Source organism: Mustelus asterias, chromosome 24 (assembly GCF_964213995.1).
Source record: "Mustelus asterias chromosome 24, sMusAst1.hap1.1, whole genome shotgun sequence".
NCBI lineage: Eukaryota > Metazoa > Chordata > Chondrichthyes > Carcharhiniformes > Triakidae > Mustelus > Mustelus asterias.
This window is the reverse complement of record NC_135824.1, coordinates 24,954,067-24,976,425: the sequence shown is the minus strand read 5'-3', so window position 1 is coordinate 24,976,425 and position 22,359 is coordinate 24,954,067. Positions and strand designations below refer to the sequence as shown.

Genomic DNA, 22,359 nt, shown 5'->3' with positions numbered 1-22,359 from the left:
CCAACTTTCCCTCTATCCCACACCTCCTTACTTTCATCATAAGCCGACCATGGGGGACCTTATCAAACGCCTTACTAAAATCCATATATGTGACATCAACTGCCCTACCTTCATCAACACACTTAGTTACCTCCTCAAAAAATTCAATCAAATTTGTGATGCATGACTTGCCCTTCATGAATCTGTGCTGACTATCCCGGATTAATCCGCATCTTTCTAAATTGTCGTAAATCCCATCCCTAAGGACCTTTTCCATCAACTTACCAACCACCGAAGTAAGACTAACCGGTCTATAATTACCAGGGTCATTTCTATTCCCTTTCTTAAACAGAGGAACAACATTCGCCATTCTCCAGTCCTCTGGCACCATCCCCGTGGACAGTGAGGACCCAAAGATCAAAGCCAAAGGCTCTGCAATTTCATCCCTTGCCTCCCAAAGAATCCTAGGATATATTTCATCAGGCCCAGGGGACTTATCGACCTTCAGTTTATTCAAAACTGCTAGTACATCCTCCCTCCGAATATCTACTTCCTCCAGCTTATTAGCCTGTAACACCTTCTCTTCCTCAAAAACATGGCCCCTCTCCTTGGTGAACGCTGAAGAAAAGTATTCATTCATCACCTCTCCTATCTCTACTGACTCCATACACAAGTTCCCACTACTGTCCTTGACCGGCCCTAACCTCACCCTGGTCATTCTTTTATTCCTCACATAAGAGTAAAAAGCCTTGGGGTTTTCCTTGATCCGACCCGCCAAGGACTTCTCATGCCCCCTCCTAGCTCTCCTAAGCCCCTTTTTCAGCTCATTCCTTGCTAACTTGTAACCCTCAATCGAGCCATCTGAACCTTGTTTCCTCATCCCTACATAAGCTTCCCTCTTCTTTGAATCTGTCATAACCAAGGAAGAAGAAGCTACGAAGACGAGGGTGAAAGAGAGTGTAATTTAGACACTAGAAGGGTTTAAATTAATAAGGATGAGGTATTGGATAGGCTAATTAAAGTTGATAAGGCACTAGGGCCGGATGAGATGCATCCAAGGATTGTGAGGAGAAATGAGAGTGGAAATTGCAAACGCACTAGTCATAATTTTTCAGTCTTCCTTAGATTCGGGTGGTGTCAGAAGCATAGAGAATTGCAAACCTTACACCCTCGTTCAAAATAAAAGTTTGTCCAGCAACGACGGGCCAGTTTGCTTAACTTGTGTGGTGGGGAAACATCTACAAACAATAGTTCAGGATAAAATTAATAATCATATGGATACATGCAGGTTAATTAATGGAAGCCAACGTGACTTTTTTTGAAGGGAGAATCATGTTCAACTAACTTGCCTGAGATTTTTGATGAGGTGACAGTGAGGGTTGATGAGGGCTATGCTGTTGATGTATTGCACATGACATTTGATACAGTGCCGCTCAACAGACTTGTGAGCAATGTTATGGTTTATGAAATAAAAGGGACAGTTAGGAACATGGATATGGAATTGGTTAAGTGACAGGAATCTGAGAAGTGGTACACAGGTGCTTTTCTGGCTGGTAGAAGATTTGAAGTAGTGCTGCCCACTGTTGGAACCCTTGCTCTTCCTGATGTATATTCATGATCGAAGTCTTGGTGTACAAGGCATAATTTCAAATTTGTGCATGATATGAAATATAGAAGCATTTTGAATTGTGAGGAGGATAGTGTAGAACTTCAAAAGAACATAGGCAAATAGGTGGAGTGGGCAAACTAGTGGCAGATGAAGTTCAATGCAAAGAAATGTGAAGTGATTCATTTTGGTAGAAGAAAGATGGAGAATCATACAATTCTAAAGGGGGTGCGGGAACAGATGGACCTCTGTGCCTAAGTCATTGAAGGTGGCAGGACAAGTTGAGGGAGCAGTTAATAAAGCATACAGTATCCTTGGCTCTATTAATAGATGCATAGGCCGGAATTTTACCGGCACGCACACCCCGGAATCGGGGTGGGCGAGGCTTGCAGAACAAAATTCTCCGTTGGCCTCGGGCAGGATTTTACGAGCCACGCCTGAGCAAAGTCGTAAAATCCTGGTTATAGAGTACAAGAGCAAGAAGGCTATGTTGAATTTATATAAGACACTAGTTTGGCCTCAGCTGGAGTATTACATCCAGCTCTGGGCACTGCACTTCATGATGTGGAGATGGCGGCGTTGGACTGGGGTAAATACAGTAAGAGTTTTAACAACACCAGGTTCAAGTCCAACAGATTTATTTGGTAGCAAATGCCATTAGCTTTCGGAGCGCTGCTCCTTCGTCAGATGGAGTGGATATCTGCTCTCAAACAGGGCATACAGAGACACAAAATCAAGTTACAGAATACTGATTAGAATGCGAATCTCTACAGCCAACCAGGTCTTAAAGATACAGACAATGTGAGTGGAGGGAGCATTAAGCACAGGTTAAAGAGATGTGTATTGTCTCCAGACAGGACAGCCAGTGAGATTCTGCAAGTCCAGGAGGCAAGCTGTGGGGGTTACTGATAGTGTGACATAAACCCAAGATCCCGGCAAGCTGTGGGGGTTACTGATAATGTGACATAAACCCAAGATCCCGGTTCTATCACTAACCCCCACAGCTTGCCTCCTGGACTTGCAGAATCTCACTGGCTGTCCTGTCTGGAGACAATACACATCTCTTTAACCTGTGCTTAATGCTCCCTCCACTCACATTGTCTGTATCTTTAAGACCTGGTTGGCTGTAGAGATTCGCATTCTAATCAGTATTCTGTAACTTGATTTTGTGTCTCTGTATGCCCTGTTTGATGTGGATCTGTCTGGAGACAATACACATTTCTTTAACCTGTGTTTAATGTTCCCTCCACCCACATTGTCTGTACCTTTAAGACCTGGCTGGTTGTAGGATTCGCATTCTAATCAGTATTCTGTAACTTGATTTTGTGTCTCTGTATGCCCTGTTTGATGTGGATCTGTCTGGAGACAATACACATTTCTTTAACCTGTGTTTAATGTTCCCTCCACCCACATTGTCTGTACCTTTAAGACCTGGCTGGTTGTAGGATTCGCATTCTAATCAGTATTCTGCAACTTGATTTTGTCTGTTTGCACTGTTTGAGAGCACATTTCCACTCCATCTGACGAAGGAGCAGTGCTCCGAAAGCTTATGGTATTTGCTACCAAATAAACCTGTTGGACTTTAACCTGGTGTTGTGAGACTTCTTGCCCTGTTTGAGAGCAGATATCCACTCCATCTGACGAAGGAGCAGCGCTCCGAAAGCTAATGGCATTTGCTACCAAATAAACCTGTTGGACTTTATCCTGGTGTTGTTAAAACTCTTACACTGCACTTCAGGCAGGATGTGAAGGCATTAGAGAGAGTGAAGAAATGATTCCTGAGAATGGCTCCAGGAATGAGAAACTTCATTTATAAAGATAGATTGGAGAAGTTGGGGTTGTTTTTCTTGGAGAAGAGAAGGCTGAGAGGAGATTTGATTGAGGTATTCAAAATCATGAGGGGTCAGGGTAAATAGAGAGAAACTTTTCCCACTTCTGAAAGGATTGAGAAAGAGAGGGCACAGATTTAAAGTAATTGGCAAAAAAAGCAGAAGTGACAGGAGGAAAAACTTTCCCCACAGCAAGTGTTTACGGTCTGGAATGCACTGCCTGAGATTGTGGTGGAGATAGGTTCAATTGAGGCAGTCAGAAGGGAATTAGATTCTTATCTGAAAAGGAAAATTGTGCTGGGTTGCAGGGGAATGGCACTCAGTGAATTGCTCGTTCGGAGAGCTGGTGCAGACACAACGGGCTGAATGGCCTCTTCCTGTGCTGTAACAATTCTGAAATTTTGTATGGGGCATGCAGCAAAGAGTGAGGTGGAGCTCTGAATGTTAGGTATAAGTCATGATTGATGGAGATTGTTGGTGGACTGGTGAAGCAGGCTTGATGAACAGAGCACTGTAATAGGGTTTAGTGGTATTGGAAGATGCATTCACCGACCTTGACTGTTTCCAGGTCCTCAGGGTTAGACTGTTAGCATTGATCACAATTGTTACCTTTTCCCACTACCTTCTGAGTACTTGATGAGCCACCTAGCCCCCTGAGGGAAACAATCTCTCTCTATCTCTCTCCTCCTGTGCACCTCCTGCACCAAGAACTCCAGCACAGCATCCAACAACCTTGGGGCTCACTCTTTGGCCAGCTGCATCAGTTTTCTAGTTTCTTCCTGGTCTTCCACTCTTTTGGACAGTTTCATCCCATGCTGCAGCTAAATGCACTTTGCCTTAAGAGAGGCAATCTGGCTTTATGTAGTGCTGTCCTTACACAAACTGCAGCCCCCCCCCCCACTCCACCCTCTCACTGAGACAGCCAGTCACTCAACAGCATGTTAGTGCTGGGCGATATGTCACTATCATTATAATGATTATACGGTTTGCATACTGTCTGCATCACTTTGAAATGGTCTGGATTAATTGGGTATCGCAATCCCTTCTCCTAAACTTTGGAGCCTCTCCAATTTAGTCCTCTTTTTATGTCTTTACCCCAAAGATATAATATCCCTTACCTGAACCCAGCAGACAAAAATTGTTGGAGAATGATGGAATTGCATGCGTAAACATAAGTTTGAATTTGTGTTAGAACTTAACTCCTGACCAAAGGGTCCTAAAGTAAATCACTTAATTCCCACCTACTGTGCTGGTTCACTGTGCTTAGGATGCATGCTGTGATTATATACCTCCTGGAATTGAAATAGTTTTAAATCAAAGCATTTTATTTAGAGGAGTAACAAGTCTCAATTTAGCTGTAAATTGAAAGACAATAGTACATTTTGATATAACAGAATTTATGCTTGTAGATTGCATGATTAATCAGCAACACTTTATACACACATTAAAATCGCCAATAATTGTTACAGCGATGCCTGTATCTGAAAACAACAAACTGCTATCATACTTATAAAAATAAGGTATAATTCAATTTTTTAAAATATCAAGTTAAATTACCCTGGTGCTGCAGAAATAATAAGAATCATATCAGCAATTTAAATGCCTCTCAATAAGACAGGTAAATAAAATTACAGCACAGTTTAGCTACTCCAATTGAAGTCCATTTACATGGTTAGAATAGTGATGAGTCGGTAATTTCAACTTCAGACATATCTTAGTGCACACCAGAGTTTACCCTGTAATAACGTGCTTTGTAACTCGAACTGATTTTAAATCAGTTTCCATAAATTCGACACAGATGCCTAATAGTTCATATGTAATTAAGATTTATGAAAGTCAATTTGGCACAGGCTTCGATACTTCACAAAAGAAGTAATAATTTCCATTTAGCTTCTTCCATGATGCTAAAGCAACGGTAAAATGATATTAGCTTATAATAAAGGAGATTCTAACATAAGTGGGGATTTTTTCACAGCTCTGCTACAGACATTGAAAAGCACTGGACTCTTCCCAAAGATTGTAACATTGATAGCCTCATCTGATTTTCAAACCCATGTTTTGTTACAAATATAGCCTAGGCTGTGAGAGGCAGCATTATGCAGAAGAATCTCTCATGACCAGTTTTGCAGCAGGGAAACAGACTTTTACCGTAAGCCAGTCATACAGCAGCATTTGCAGCCCAGAAAAAAGTTGCGAGTTCATGCAACACTCGCAGCTTGCAGAAGTGGTTAGCACGGTATTGGAAAGCACCGATAGAAGCATGCTTCAAGACTTGACGCATGATCCCATGCTCATGAATACCACAATGTCAAGTACAATCATGACACATTGCTCCACTTTTTATCAAAACATTAGTGGCATCATCTTGGCATTGACACATTTTCCCACACACAATCATCTGCCTTTCATGCAATTGCACACAATTGCCAGTTAAGCAGTTGACTGAAGTGCTACCTTCTATTAGCCTCATATGGCTCTGAATAAATTCAATTTCAAATGATATCATGTTCTGGAACTTGAATGGTATTGTTCAACAAAAGATTTAAAGTCTATGTTTCAATGTACTATCAGTTACTTTGACTATGATCAGGAAGAACAGGTACTATTTACACTGATTAATAAATGGGGGCTGAATCCTTGGTGAAAATTCATATTGTAGTTGCAGATTCCATTCCAAGATTAATGTGCTGCTGTGAAGTGAAGAGATCCAACTTCGAGCATTGCATTTTACAACTGTGAAGACTACTGCCCTTTCCTGCAAGGTGTTCTGGGGAGAAAGATATAGCTGCAGAGAGAGATTGTGTTTTACAAGCTTAAATTGAATGCTGGCTCACGATGGGATTAAAAAAAATTTTTTTTTACAAAATTCTAAATGTTCGGGAGATTTTCTGAAAACGTCTCCCATTTTGTCATCAGATTGACTAATAGGGACGGCACAGTGGCTAGCACTGCTGCCTCACAGCACCAGAGACCCAGGTTCAATTCTGGCCTCGGGTCACTGTCTGTGTGGAGTTTGCACATTCTCCCTGTGCCTGCATGGGTTTCCTCCGGGTGCTCTGATTTCCTCCGAGGTTAAGTTGATTGGCCATCCTAAGTTGACCCTAGTGTCAGGGGGATCAGCAGGGTTCATGTGTGGGGTTGCAGGAAAAGGGCCTGGGTGGCTTTGTGGTCAGTACAGACTTGATGGCCCGAATGGCCTCCTTCTGTACTGTAGGGATTCTATTCTCTATTCAATATTTCAAGGAAGTTTTTGTCTTTTGTAGTATCTCATGACATTGTAAAGCTTCTAGGAACATTTCCATTCTTTTGCAATCTACCCTGGCCACACCAATGTGGATTGTAGCTATTGCCAACAGTTAGGATTGAGATCATTTTGCTCATTGGAAATGAAATTGGTTACATCTGGAACGTGCCCATGTTAAATCTGGGGACTTGGACATCAAGGACCCTAACTTTAGAGCTACCTTTCAGCCCCAAACACATATATCCCGATTTTAACTCATTCAAAACTTGCCCAGAAAACAAATTGGGCTCATACTTTTAGAAAATTCCCATCCCAAAAGTGGATGTTGAGTGCATGAACAAAGGAGGAAACAAGAAAATAAAGATCTTTGAAGTTCCTTTTGCAAGAAACAAGAAATTGGAATTAATAACTTAAATTAAATGAGATGTAAAAAGTAATTAACACTGGAATCCATTTCACTTAATAGTTTTTAAAAATGTTTATCTGCTCAGTTTAAAAATGTTCGCCTTAATCACCATACACTAGATATTTAAATTACTGTTTTACTGGAACTTTAATCCATGGAAATGAAAAATAGAAAAATAGCAGGCCCAACTAGATTTTGCTAATATTACACCTTTAGCACTTTGTGTGGTAATTGGAATTTGAAAATTTACACTTCAATGAATCTAATCATTTTCTTTTATTCTCTGTCCAAAAACAGAACCTATTTAGAATCTCCCCCCCCCCCCCTCCGCAACACTGATTGCTATAATCCAAATGCTGAATAACACACCTTTTTAAAATAAATCTCCTCTCATGAGGCTGATCATAACTTGTTCATTATACAATCTGTCTCACTTGGAGAAATAAAACCAAACTGTGCAGAGAGGCACTAAGTACTCTTTGCAAACCAGCACTGAAAAGAGTTACAGCATACAGCCGTGTAACAGATTTCAAAGTAAATGAAAGGTATAAAATCTTTAGGCCGGGATCTTATCATTGTTCACGCTGGTGGGATTTTCCCATCCCGCTGCAGTGAACGGAGATTTGGCTGGTTGCCAAATTCTCCGACTCCGCTGCAGTGGGAGCGCGGCGTGAACGGCAGGTAAGATCGCGCCCTGTGAGTTTTACAACTTTTTTCTGGAGGGCGAGAAGTTGTGACATTTTATTTAGATTAATGGTACTAGGGAAGTCAGCAGCAAGATTCCCGAACATGAAAATATGAGACACTAAGTTAGAAAGCACTGCTGAAATGGTGGAACTCTCAGATGTCAGCATGATCTTATTGAATGCCGGAGCAGGCTCGAGGGGCCAGATGACCTACTCCTGCTCCTTGTTCTTATGTTCTTATCCGGCAGGAAGGATACTCTGATAGCAAGCAATAAACAAAAAACAACTTCACAAAGTAAATCAAAGTGAAGGATTTCATATAGAAACTTCATTACACCACCACTTAGGCCACAAATGCTCTCCCAAATCCCCATCTGCTTTCTAATTATACCGGGTCAGCTGACCACCACAGCATGTTGCCATTGGTTACATTGTCTACCAGGTCAGCTGACCACTACATGTATGGTACCATTGGTTGCATTGTAACATCATAAACTATGTTGTTAATTCAGCACCCACCATCACACTATTTATCCCGGTAGTTCTTCAGAGTTAGTTTCCTTCTAGAATATTCTCAATATGATGTGAAGATATTGAAACACAAATACAGAAAAATATATTGGAGCTCTTTGCAGGTTATTCTGATTGAAAGCAACATGGTGTGTAATATGTAATATTATTGATAATCTATAGTGCACATAAGTGTGAAACTTACTATAATGCATTCTTCATTTCGGCAAGAGACTGTCATCTTCAGTGAGCCAAACCCTTATGGAGAGTTTTAGATTAAGTAGCCTATGCAGAGTAAAGCCAAAATGCTTTGCAGGAAAGGGATGGAATGAAGATCTGTTCATGGAAGAAAAATACAATGCTACATGTCAGAATGTAACCGGTGACAACTTTGTATCGGATGCAATGTGACCAATGGTAACAAGCTATTGTGACCAATGGTAACAAGAGTCAGCTGACCCAATAAATGATGGAGCCAATTACAGAACCATGTGATAGTCAGCTGACCAGTTGACTCACTATAAATAAGAACCTGTTGAGAATTGTGGAGAACTTGGATTGGCCCAGGGTGAGGCCCCAAGTTTGGAGTAATGAAGTTTCTTTATTAAACCCTTTCTTTGATTTATAAGTTGGAGTAAGTTTTGTTATAGTTTTATTGTCTGCATTTGAAGAGTTCCTTCCCAAGAAACACTACATGCCAAACATGTATCACACGTCACACCTGGATTAGAACTTTTATAATGAGGAATAATTCCCGCAATGTACTATTTTTCAATTAAGTTCCCATTGCACTGATTTCAAGGTGAGCCAGCAGTCCATTGGAGATATGGCCAGGAAAGGTATATTGTTGCAGCCCTTGCATGTTTGTAGTTTAGTAGGTATAACACCAGCTGCTAACATAATATGTAGATGTTCTCTTTACATGCATAGACAAAAGCGTTGAAAATTATGTGTCATTAAATGCTAATATCTTCTTTTCTGTAACAGAGGCGGACATGGAATCTCCAACTGGTTCAGTGCTGGTACCCTTCCCCCAGGACTTTCCTCTGCTTCTGTCAGATACAAACACACTATGATTTGCATTCTGACAATTATCTGCATGAATCTTTCATAGCCTATTAATGCTACCTGCTTGCTAAGATACAAAGCAGACGGTTTGATGCTTTTAACGTGGCTTTTGCCGCAGGTTACGCACTCATTTGGTTTTTAGAAATGTGCAGCTGGCTTCACTGCGGCTGCACCGCTATTTGAGCAGAATCGGTGATACCTGCCGCCCTTCCTTATGGTTTCTTCCTTTTTGAAGAATCTACTCCAGGCCTACATTTTAAAACTTTACAAAGGAATGTTCACTAAGAAACCAGCGAATACAACACGGAAAAAAGAGAGTAATCCAGACAAGAAAGTCCTAAAGCCCCTGCAAGCTAACCCGGCGCGGAATCAGAAATTCTCAGCAAACCTGAAGACCACCGTCAAAAGAATAGCAAAGTGTCAGTCTGCTCGCAACCTATCTGTGGACAACGAGGAGGGAAAGACAGAGTATTCACTGTCTCCCACCTTGAGTTACAGGGTGGCCATAGCCAACGGGCTGAAAAAAGGTATCAGTTCCTCCAATAATGACAACCTGTGTCCAGAGTCGTGGTCTGTAAATAGCGGCACCTCGGAATCACTGAATGAGGGGAGTGGATCGCAGAAAGGGAAAGAACACAAGTCGCACACCATGCCAGTCAGGAGGAACAGAAAGAGCGTCAGCAGCCTTGCTGCCTCCGATGGCAGCTCAGACGCCGACCGCACGCTCTTGAGACTGGGTGCCTTGCGCAAACTTCGCAAGTGGAAGAAAAGCCAGGAGTGCATTTCCTCCGAGACGGAGATGAGCGCCTGGAAGAAGTCTCTCGGCTTCAGAAGCAAGTCCCTGGACAGGACTGGGCGCCTGCAGCAAAAGAGCGGCCTGGAACCAGCCTTCAGCTCCACTGGCTGCATCAGTCAAACCCACGATGTCATGGAAATGATCTTCAAGGAGCTGCAAGGGATAAGCCAGATAGAGACCGAGTTGTGTGAGCTGCGTGGACACGTGAATGCTCTGAAAGAGTCCATTGATGAGATCTCCAGCAGTGTGGAAGTGGTGCAAACTGAAATTGAACAATTGCGTTCTGGATTCGTGCAGTCCAGAAGAGAAACCAGAGATATACACGATTATATCAGACAGGTGAACTATCAAGGGAGCAATGTGAGTCTGAGATTTATTAATGTACCCGAGGAATTGCAGGAGAATACAGAAAATACTATTTATGAAATTATAGAAGAGAAACTAGGGCTCACAGACGCCCGGAAAACTGTCCAACTTGAACTTGTGCATAGACTAGGACAACAAAGAGACTGTGCCAGTGCCAAGCCGCGTCCCATTCTTGTTTACTTTGACAGTCCCCAAAACAGAGACTTGGTTCTGAAAAAGTGTTACAAGTTGAAAGGTTCCGGCATCGGCATTTCCACGGAGATCTTTTACGACTTAACCGAGAGAAAAGAATTCTCCCTTCCGCCCAAATCCCAGACATACGAAAGTATGAATATCAAACTAGCCACCACAGAGGAGGAGGCCGGAGGGGATAGGTTGGCGTCACCTGAACCCAGCGTCAAAGCGCTGGACATCAGTAGCCGCAGTTTTGAGTTGAGTTCCAAAGCGGTGTTTGAGAAAGTGTCCATCGCTTCGAAACTAGGCGCGGAATCTCACAACTTCACCAACATTGACGGAACCGGCGTTTGCGGTTCCTACTCAAACTCCTACTCAAACTCCACACAGTTGTGCGCCGATGACAGCTTTCACTCATCCCCATACGAAGACCCCCAGAAACAGATCGAGCCTTATTACAAAGAAGAGCCCCCCTCTTGGCTGCAAAGCGACTACTCCACAGCCAAGCTCAGCCGCTCCGAGTCTGATTTCTCTAAGCTCTGCCAGTCAATGTCTTACTCCGAAGACTTTTCCGACAATCAGTACTTCATCAGAGCGGATGGCGCCTCGGTTGTGTCGTCCTCAGAGAAAGACATTTGGCTCCGAGGTAAGGAAGATGCAGCATCCACCTGGGTTAATGACACACACGATCAGCAGTACGACTATGAGGACCAACATTATATGGAGCAAAACGAGGTGGAGAACACTGAAACTGCAGATAGTGGCATGAGCAATGGATTAATTTGTGTATCCGGTGACAGAAGTCATTACAGTGACTCACAGTTGTCCTTGCAAGGTGATCTTTCACCATGGAAAGAGTGGCAACATTTAGAACAAGGCACAGACTCTGGTCTAGACACATCACAGCATGTCTTCACTTCTGAACTAAACAGCCCGTCGGAGCAAAACATCCTAAACTACCCAACAGATTTCGATGAGAATTACCAGGCTGTTGGCCAGGAATACGAGGAGGAAGAAACATACGAGACAACACTTGACACCTCCGAGTGTTCTGGCTTTGATAGGGACACTCAGAATCAGTGGGAAAGCACGTATGACCCCTATCACGATTCGTATTCCAGCGATAATTATCAATATCAAAATAGATATTCACTGAGGTGTCGCAGTCAGAGCGAGCTTCCGAGTGATTGTGAATCGATGGAGGTGCCTGCTAAGTCCTGGCACAGTCGCTTGAGTATCGACCTCTCTGATACTGGATTCAGCTTCCAGAAATTTGGATCTTCGCTTCAGCGTGCCAAATCCGCCCTGGAGGTTGTCTGGAATAAAATGGACTCTAGAAGTACACAAAGCCTGAGCGAAGATGGGAAAAGAGGCAACTTCATGGGACGCTTCAGAACTTTGTCACAATCCACAGCTGATGAGTCGTGTGCCACCCTTGATTCTGACATATACTACGAGCCTTACTATTACAGAGCGGAGGAAGATGAGAGCAGTGAGCAGACAGGAGAGAATGAAATGGATTATGTTGAGGTGATGGAGGAAGTGCTTGCAAAGCTGGAAAATAAAACCTTTCCGAAAGCAAGCGATGAACAGATATTGTCGCCCGAGCCTTCAGAGGAATTTACTGTTCCAGTTTTACATGAAGGCAATTACGAGATCCCTTATGATACCAACAGTGTTGAAGATGATGTGGAGCCTACAGCTGAGATCTTAGAAGGGGCACATCAAGATGACAATCAGACAGTGTCAGAAGATTATGAAAATCAGACCGTGTCAGAGGATTATGAAAATCAGACAATCCCAGAGGAGTGCCCTGAAATTCCAAAGAAAGTCAAAATAAGACCCACGTTCAGACAAGCTGCTTGCAAGGCATATAGACAACAAGTAGCAGAAATGGAAGAGAGGATATTTTCTGCAGGTATTAACACTAAAATAATAGGAATAATGCTAATGTAACATCTGCCTTGGGTGACTGTGTGGAGTTTGCACTTTGTTCTCCCCGTGTCTGCGTGGGTTTCCTTCCACAGTCCAAAGATGTGCAGGTTAGGTGGATTGGCCGTGATAAATTGCCCCTTAGTGTCCCAAGATGTGTAGGTTAGGGGGATTAGCGGGGTAAATGCATGGGGTTACGGGGAATAGGGCAGGGGTGGGCAAGGTGCTCTGTCAGCGAGTCTCTGCAGATTCGATGGGCCGAACAGCCACCTTCTGCACTGTAGGGATTCTATCATCATTTGCTAAATTGTATAGAGGAACATAACCATATTCAGATACTAAAAATTATGTGCAACGTATTGGGTGTTGCATGATGAGACTCAGATTTGAACTCTTCTGCTGAGTTCCTGAGATATTCAGATGTAGCAAAATAGAGGAGGAGGATAGAATCACGTGGGTTCTTGTGTTGGTGGGTTCAGCATCCCATTGGCAGCAGGTTTGCACCTGCATTTTAGACCACGGTTGGTGTGTAGCGTGGGAAGACATGGGAGAAATAAAAAGAAACATAGAGGGAGCTTGCTGTTAACAAAAAAAAAACCCAGAGATTGCTTTTAACGTGTAAACTACACAAATAGGATAGCAATGCACTCAGTGTTATATTGCTAAATCCTGAACCTTTGGTTGTAGTATGTTTTTGAATTATAATATACAAAAATAGCAACTTTTGTTTATCCTGTAAGTTTTCTTTTGCTTTTTGGGTTTGATGTACTGTGAAAGTGTTTCTGTCATCTCATGTTGTTAATTGCGTGGAATACATTACCTTTCTGAAAGATGTAGGCGATAATTGTCACCCTGACTAACACTAACTCTTGATTATTTTCACTTGCGTTCAAGACAATTTAAAATGCTCAATGACTCCACCAGGATTAATAGAACATCTTTGCTAAAAGTATTACACTTAGACAAGGGCTTTACTGATTTATGCAGCAACCAATCAGTTGTGATTAGGTTTCAAATAATTATTGATTTGATGATTCTGATAAACGTTTTAAGTTCTACATCTCCTTGGATTTTGTTTCAGCTCTGTGCATAAAATTATACCATGCTTAACTGTTCAATACTCCGGACACTTAGCACATCCAGACTGATGGTACTTGAATTCTTCAGGTGTACATATGAACAAAGGATCGAGTTTTAAAAACAAGTATTTGAACCTGTTTCCAATTTGTGATAACATATTTGGTTTCTTGTTATATTCTTTTCAAATACACCATTGCTTCTCGCTCTGTATTGGTATAACCAGGTTGCCTGTGACATGGTGGCGCCGTGGTTAGCACTGTTGCCTCTCAGCGCCAGGGACCTGGGTTTGATTCCCGGCTTGGGTCACTGTCTGTGCGGAGTCTGCACGTTCTCCCCGTGTCTGTGTGGGTTTCCTCCGGGTGCTCCGGTTTCCTCCCACAATCTGAAAGACGTGCTGGTTAGAGGCATTGGCCATGTTAAGTTCTTCCTCAGTGTACTCGAATAGGTGCCGGAGTCTAGCAACTAGGGGATTTCCACAGTAACTTCATTGCAGTGTTAATGTAAGCCTACTTGTGACACTAATAAATAAACTAAAACTAAGAAAACAAAACTAAAACTATAATCTTAAACCTTGGTTAGAAAACTGATATTGTGCACTATTTTTCGCGTTATGCTTAATTTTCCAGAATTTCCACCATCTTGCTAGTGAAACTAGTTGGAGAAAGGCTAAATGAAGTATGTTACAATACTTAACAATTTGTTTGCAAATTGATTTTGCACTTGCAGTACTTGGACTATTTTAGTGCTGCTTAAAGTTTCAAATGAATGTACTATTAATACCAAAATGCCCAAGAAGGAAGGGCAGTTTAGAGACCAACATTTAGCACATAATATGGTGAACACAGTAGTTTACACTGCAAATGGTGCAGATAGCACTGTAGCACAGTGGTTAGCCTTACAACGCCAGGGAGCTGGCTTCAATTCCGGCCTCGGGTGACTGTCTGTGTAGAGTTTGTATGTTCTCACTGTGTCTGCGTGGGTTTGCTCCGGGTTTCTCTCACAGTCCAAAGGTGTGCGGGTTAGGTTGATTGTCCATGCTCATTGTCCCTTAGTGTCAGGGGGACTAGCTGGGTAAATATTTGGGGTTATAGGGATAAGGCCTGGGTAGGATTGTTGTCAGTGCAGCTTGATGGGCTCAATGGCCTCTTTCTGTCCTGCAGGGATTCTATGATTATATGATTCTAAATCATATGTTTCTTTATAACCTTACCTCACAAAATCATTCTGATTTCAATCTTGAATGTTTTGACTGTTCTAGGATCCACATTTTTATGAGGTTGAAAATTCCAGATTTCCACTACACTTTGAGTGAAAAAGTGGTTCACAACATCATTTCTCAATGCACAGCTACAATTTTTATGATTGCACCTCTTGCTAAAGAAATCTGTTACATAATCCTTTATCCTGGTTCCTTTGGAGTTATTTTGAGTTGGCAGGCTCTGCAAAGCCTCCTTATTTATACTGTACTGACGAGGTGTGGTGATAAATACACCAAATATAAAAAATATTTGGGATAATGTTGGACAAGCTATGCTGTTTTTCCATGATTGTTCACTACCGATGCTTCAAAGCAGTCTTTTCATGAGTGTCAGGCGTCATAGGTCATGGTCTCTGCTAATGGTCCAGAAATTTGGCAATGCAATGTAAAATAGGCGGCACAGTGGTTAGCACTGCTGCCTCACTGTGCCAGAGACCTGGGTTCAATTCCGGCCTCTGGTGACTGTCTGTGTGGAGTTTGCACGTTGTCCCTGTATCTAGTTGGGATTCCTCCGGATGCTCTGGTTTCCTCCTACACTCCAAAGATGGTGGAATGGCAATGCTAAATTACCCCTTAAGTGTCAGGGGGATTAGCAGGGTAAATACGTGGGGTTACAGGGAAAGGGTCTGGGTGGGATTGTTGTTGGTGCAGGCTCAATGAGCTGAATGGCCTCCTTCTGCACTAGGGATTACATACTGTTTTTCTCTTCGTGTGTATATTATATATACACACACATATATATTGCATATATATAATATACATTAAAATATACTCAAAAAGATACAGCTGGTGATGAATTTTATATTCATCAGGTTCTTGGTTGGAATAACCTTCTCTGATATCCATACAAGAAAATAAATCTTTTGTGCCTTACTTTTTCCACATGGACAACCATAGAGAGTACATAACTTTGCCCTTGGGATAAAGACAGTACATTAAGGGATTGCTCCCCCCGCCACACACACACACACACACACACACACAGAACTAGATCTTACAACTGTATTAACAGTATTGTGAACCCATTTGCAGTTTTCCTTTAAAACAAAATCAAGTATAGTGCTGAGCAGTCAACACCTGGGAAGTTAATGAAAACATCATAGCAGATGTGCTATTTAAATACTTCATTACATGGTAAAAAGCACAAAGGAGGAAATCTCAAAAGTGAAGGATAAAATACAAGCTGAAAATGTGTTTATTACAAATAGGCAAACATAGTTGCACTCATAGTTATTCTAATGAGGTATTCCCCAGAATGTATTAGCTACATCTGTGGATTGTTTAAATAATGTTATGTAATCTATATATTAATAGCAGTCTTCAAACCCAAATAGAATCATAGAATTCCTGTAGTGCAGAAAGAGGCCATTCGGCCCATCAAGCCTGCACCGACAACAATTCCACCCAGCCTCTATCCCCGTAACCCCATGTATCTACCCTGCTAGTCCCCCTGACACTAAGGAGCAATTTATCATGGCCAATCAACCTAACCTGCATATCTTTGGAGTGTGGGAGGGAACCGGAGCACCCGGAGGAAACCCACACAAACAGGGGAGAATGTGCAAACTCCACACTGACAGTGACCCGAGGCCAGAATTGAATCTGCGTCCCTGGTGCTGTGAGGCAGCAGTGCTAACCACTGTGCCACCGTGCCACCCTAATCTGGGTTTGCAAATGCTAACAGCACAATATCAAGTTTTATCCTTCTTAGCTATATTTTGGCTTATGGTTACAATTCCTCAGAAGCAAATATTCACTCCCCTGCCCTCCAGTATTTCACAATGGGAAAAGGCACAATGCCATCTTGAAACACAGAGCAATTAAAATGTTGATGCTGCTTTCTTTTCCTTCCAGACTTGTGTATTGTCAATTTGTACTTGTAATGTTGTGGGAGTATCCCTCCCATCAAAACCTGAGCTAGCTAGAAGATAGATTGATGTTGTGCTTCTGCGACTGAACAGTTTCAGGTTGCCATTTGTCTGGGAAGGTAGAATTCTGCTTCTGACTCGCTGGTGCATGCCAGGAGCATGTGTAGTGATATTGTACACCTTCAGTACACAATTTTCCATCCATTAATGTTAATGTAACAGGAGTACAGAAGCAGAAATTCTCGTCCTTATTGTTTCCCCCACAAGTGCCTGCTGGATATTTTCAATTTTAAGGGTGGCACGGTGGTTAGCACTGCTACCTCACAGCGCCAGATGCCCGGGTTCAATTCCAGCCTCAGGTGACTGTCTGTCTTGAGTTTGCATGCTCTCCTCGTGTCTGCGTGGGTTTCCTCTGTGTGCTCCAGTTTCCTCCCACACTCCAAAGATCTGCGCGTTAGATTGATTGGCCATGCTAAAATTGCCTCTTCATGTCAGGGGGACCAGCAGGGTAAATGCATGGGGTTACGAGGATAGGGCTTGGGTAGGATTGCTGTCGGTGCAGGCTTGATGGCGGAATGGCCTCTTCTGCAATGTAAGGATTCAATTATTCTAAATTAATTAACGCCTATTGGAGTCGGTGCAGATCAATTATGAAACAGCTACTGATATGTTTTCCATTCCTGGAAAATTCCCATTTGGCATAGAATCAGCAGAATCAACCTTTCCTGTCCACTTGAAGTGCTTTAGTATCAGTAAGGGTTAGTCTAACATAAAGAACATCTCCACCATCTTAAGAGATGCAGAACCTGCGTCCATTGCCAAGTCTTTCTTGTTGTGTTGTACCTGGAGAAGGGACATGTGAACGTTTCTGTCCCTTTCAGCATTTCCATTCCCCATTCTTTTTGAAGACTTCAGAACCATTGCAGTCTGGAATGAATCCATTGCGTTCTGTGAACCATTTCTCACAACTGTTGCTTCTTTCACTGGGCAAGAGGGGGACATTTTCTTTCATAGAACCAGAGAAAGGTTACAGCACAGAAGGAGGCCCATCTTGTCCAAGCCAGCCCAAGGTGTCCTTTCTAATCCCACCTTCCTGCACCCGGCCCATAGCCCTGTAGCCTACAGCACTTAAGGTGCAGATCCGGATACTTTTTAAAAGAGTTTAGGGTCTCCGTCTCCACCACCAACTTGGGCAGCAAATTCCAGACACACACTACCCTTTGTGTAAAAAAGTTCTTCCTCATGTCCTCACCACATCGACTGCCACTTATCTTGAATCTATGTCCCCTGGTTCTAGGAGTCTGCATCAAGGGAAACATTTTTTCCATTGTCCTTTCATTTTCTCATAATGAAAGTGATCCCAAGACTATGGGGGCAATCTTATCAAACACATTCTAAGTGCCAAACGAGCGTGAAAATGGGAGAAATTTTGGGTGACATAAAAATCGAATGTTACCACACTTCGGCAAAAAAAATGTTGACAAACTTGAAATCCACCAGCAGGGGGAGTGGGTGGGGCCTAAATCACATGAAAGCCGTCTGATAGCAACAGAGGGTGCCAATACGCATGTGCAGTTTCTTGTGAGCTGAGAGCACAGACGCCTGTCAGTCCTCAGCTGCTATTAGCTGGCCTCCATGGCCCATCACCTCCCCCCTCATCCACCGCTAACGCGGGGCTCCATGGCCAATTGTCAACCCCCCCCCGCCCAGAATGATTACGACCCCCTTTTCGGGCAAAAAGCTGATCACACCGGATGTCTGGTGCCGGGAAGATCACGAGAGGTGGGAAATCGGGTGCAAACCTGATTTCTCGGCTCTCTCACGATCTTACCAGCTCATCCTGCCCATCGGCCTGTGGGATGAATTGGTAAGATCGCCCCCCCTATGTCTTACCATTTTGAAAAATCCTGCTGGGATATTAGTGTGACTTGTGCTTGTTCTAAAGCATTTTTCAGCAACATCTGTCCTGAAATGTGAATCTCAAGGACAATTTTATATTGCACAATGAAATTGGAGAAATAATACAAGGATGCTTTGTTTAGAAGGTCACATTTAGTGTACAATTGTTTGCAGATTTCGAAGTATCAAAAGTGGTATAAAAGCAAGCCATAAAAGCAGGAATAAGCCATTAAACCTCCAGAGCCTGTTCCACCATTCAGTTAGATTACGGTTGACCTGTGTCTTAACTCCCTATATCTTTGGTTCCATAATCCTTTATATGCTTGCTCAACATAAACCTGTCAGTTTGTTTTGAAGTGTTTGGTTGACCTTGCTTCTACAGCCTACGAGGGAGAAAGTTGTGGATTTCCGCTATCTGTTGTGTCAATGAGTGCTCATGGACTTTAACAGCCTAGCCATAATATTAAGGTTATTGCCCTCCCTCCATTGCTCTGGACTCCCCCAGCTGAGGAAATAGTTTTTGCACTATCTACTCTATCAGCTTCATTCATAAATGTTCAAAGCAGAGGGAATACAGACATAGGACTGGAGGGACATATTCCCTGACTGAAGAGTCTGTGGTCAGCTTGCCCACTGCGATAATGTGCTCGAGGCAGCCTTAATTGAGTCAGGGAGGAACGTCCGCCCCTAACCGAGAGTAAGGCCTGCCTGAGGGAGCCGCTGACTGATATTTGGGGGTGTCTTTGAAGGGAATAGAAGATCCTCCCCAAAGGAGGTGACACCACTTACTGCCTGACAGTAGCCGATACAATGAAAGCTGCATGGGCCGCCCACTTTGCCCTGCCCTCCCCTGCTTCATGTAATGTAGTGGCGGAGGCAGAACATTAATTAGCCACTTGCTAAAGGCTTCTGGGGGCTGGGGCTGCCTGGTATTATCCCTGGCAACATAGTATGGAAGACAGTTTGGGGATGGGCAGCAAAGTGGTAGGCAGGTCTCCTGTTTTATTTTATAAGCCCCTGCCTTAATTGACACTGCCAGGGGACCATTAAATCCATCTCTTGGTGTATGCAGCTTGCACTCGTGATTTAACCCCATTAACTCCTGTATCATTCCAGTGAAACTGCGTGACACCCCTTCCAAGGTCAGCATATCCTTCCTGTGTTTCTGTGCCCAGAACTGAACACAATCAAACTGTGATCTAACCAGAGCTTTATATAACTGCAGCAATATATATTTCCTTTGTATTCTAGCTCTCTTGAGATATGATGTGGAGTTGCCGGCGTTGGACTGGGTGGGCACAGTAAGAAGTCTCACATCGCCAGGTTAAAGTCCAACAGGTTTATTTGGAATCACGAGCTTTCGGAGCGCTGCTCCTTCATCAGGTGAGTGGAGTGGTAGGTTCACAAACACAGCAAGATAATGCAATTGTGTCTTTGCCTACATATGCTGTGTTTGTGAATCTACCTCTCCACTCACCTGATGAAGGAGCAGCACTCCGAAAGCTCATGATTCCAAATAAACCTGTTGGACTTTATCGTGGTGTTGTGAGATTTCTTACTGTCTCTTGAGATAAATTGTGTATTTTGATATAATAAAATGCACCAATTGCTCATCAAGGATTTTTTTTTATTCATTCATGGGGCATGCGTGTCGCTGGCTGGGCCAGCACTTGTTGCCCATCCCTAGTTGCCTTTGAGAAGGTGGTGGTGAGCTGCCTTCTTGAATCGCTGCAGTCCACGTGCTATGGGTTGACCCACAATACCGCCAGGGAGGGAATTCCAGGATTTTGACCCAGTGACTGCAAAGGAACAGTGATAAATTTCCAAGTCAGGATGGTGAGTGGCTTGGAGGGGAACTTGCAGGTGGTGGTGCTCCATGTATCTGCCGCCCTTGCCCTTCCCGATGGAAGTGATCGTGGGTTTGGAATGTGTTATCTAAGGATCTTTGGTGAATTGCTGCAGTGCATCTTGCAGATAGTACACACTGCTGCTACTGAGCATCGGTGGTAGAGGGAATGAATGTTTGTAGATGTGGTGCCAATCACGTGGGCTGCTTTGTCCTGGATAGTGTCAAGCTTCTTGAGCGTTGTTGGAGGTGCATCCAGGCAAGTGGGAGTATTCCATCACACTCCTGACTTGTGCCCTGTAGATGGTGGACAGGCTTTGGGGAGTCAGGAGGTGAGTTACTCGCCGCAGTATTCCTAGCCTCTGACCGGCTCTTGCAGCCACTGTGTTTATGTGGCGGGTCCAGTGAGTTTCTGGTCAATGGTATTCCCAAGGATGTTGACAGTGAGGGATTCAGTGATGGTTACACCATTGAATGTTAAGGGGCGGTGGTTAGAGTGTCTCTTATTGGTGATGGTCATTGCCTGGCATTTGCGTGGTGTGAATGTTACTTGCCACTTGTCAGCCCAAGCCTGGATATTATCCAGATCTTGTTGCATTTGAACATGGACAGCTTCAGTATTTGAGGAGTTGCAAATGGTGCTGAACATTGTGCAATCATTGGCGAACATCCTCACTCCTGACTATATGACAGAGGGAAGGTCATTAATGAAGCAGCTGAAGATTGTTGGGCCTAGGACACTATCCTGAGGGACTCATGCAGAGATGTCCTGGAGCTGAGATGACTGACCCTCCACAATCATCTTCCTATTTGCCAGGTATGACTCCAACTAATGGAGAGTTTGCCCCCAATACCCATTGATTCCACTTTTGCTAGGGCTCCTTGATGCCACACTCGGTCGAATGCGGCCTTGATGTCAAGGGTTGTCACTCTCACTCCATCTCTGGAATGCAGCTCTTTCGTCCATGTTTGAACCAAGTCTGTAATGAGGTCAGGAGCTGAGTGACCCTGGCGAAACCCAAACTGGGCGTCACTGAGCAGGTTAGTGCTGAGCAGGTGCTGCTTGATAGCACTGTTGATGACCCCTTTCATCATTTTACTGATGATTGAGAGTAGACTGATTGTCGGGTAGATGCCAGTGTTGTAACTGTATTGGAAGAGCTTGGCTAGGGGGGCAGCAAGTTCTGGAGCACAAGTCTTAAGGAATATTGCTGGAATGTTATCAGGGCCCATTGCCTTTGCAGTATCCAGTGCCTCCAACCATTTCTTGATATCACATGGAGTGAATCAAATTGGCTGGAGACTGGCATCTGAGATGCTGGGGACCACTGGAGGAGGCCAAGATGGATCATCCACTCGGCACTTCTGGCTGAAGATTGCTGCGAATACTTCGGCCTTATCTTTTGCACTGATGTGCTGGGTTCCTCCATCATTTAGGATGGGGATATTTTTGGAGCCTTCTCCTCCAGTGAGTTGTTTAATTGTCTACCACCATTCGCGACTGGATGTGGCCGGACTGCAGAGCTTAGACCTGATCCATTGGTTGTGGGATCACTTCATTCTATCTATCACTTGCTGTTTATGCGTTTGGCATGCATGTAGTCTTCTTTGGTAGCTTCACCAGGTTGACATCTCATTTTTAGCTATGCCTGGTGCTATTCCTGATATACCCTGCTGCACTCTCCATTGAACCAGGGTTGATCCCTTGGCTTGATGGTAATGGCTGAGTGGGGGATATGCCGGGCCATGAGGTTGCAGATTATGCTGGAGTACAATTCCGCTGCTCTGCCCACAGCGCCTCATGGATGCCCA

At 43.5% G+C, this 22,359-nt stretch overlaps 1 protein-coding gene across 4 annotated transcripts in view; it reads left to right on the top strand.

Moving 5' to 3' along the window:
• unc13c (unc-13 homolog C (C. elegans)) overlaps positions 1 to 22,359 on the top strand; it is a 640,043-nt gene that overhangs the window by 237,842 nt on the left and 379,842 nt on the right. For 2 of the 4 annotated variants that reach the window (XM_078241484.1, XM_078241485.1), the window contains exon 1: positions 9,543 to 12,582. The exons of the other annotated variants lie outside the window; for them this stretch is intronic. In XM_078241484.1, the coding sequence (XP_078097610.1) occupies positions 9,543 to 12,582 (3,040 nt within the window). Of the gene's footprint in view, positions 1 to 9,542; positions 12,583 to 22,359 lie in introns of those variants that run through there. 4 annotated transcript variants of the gene reach the window in all.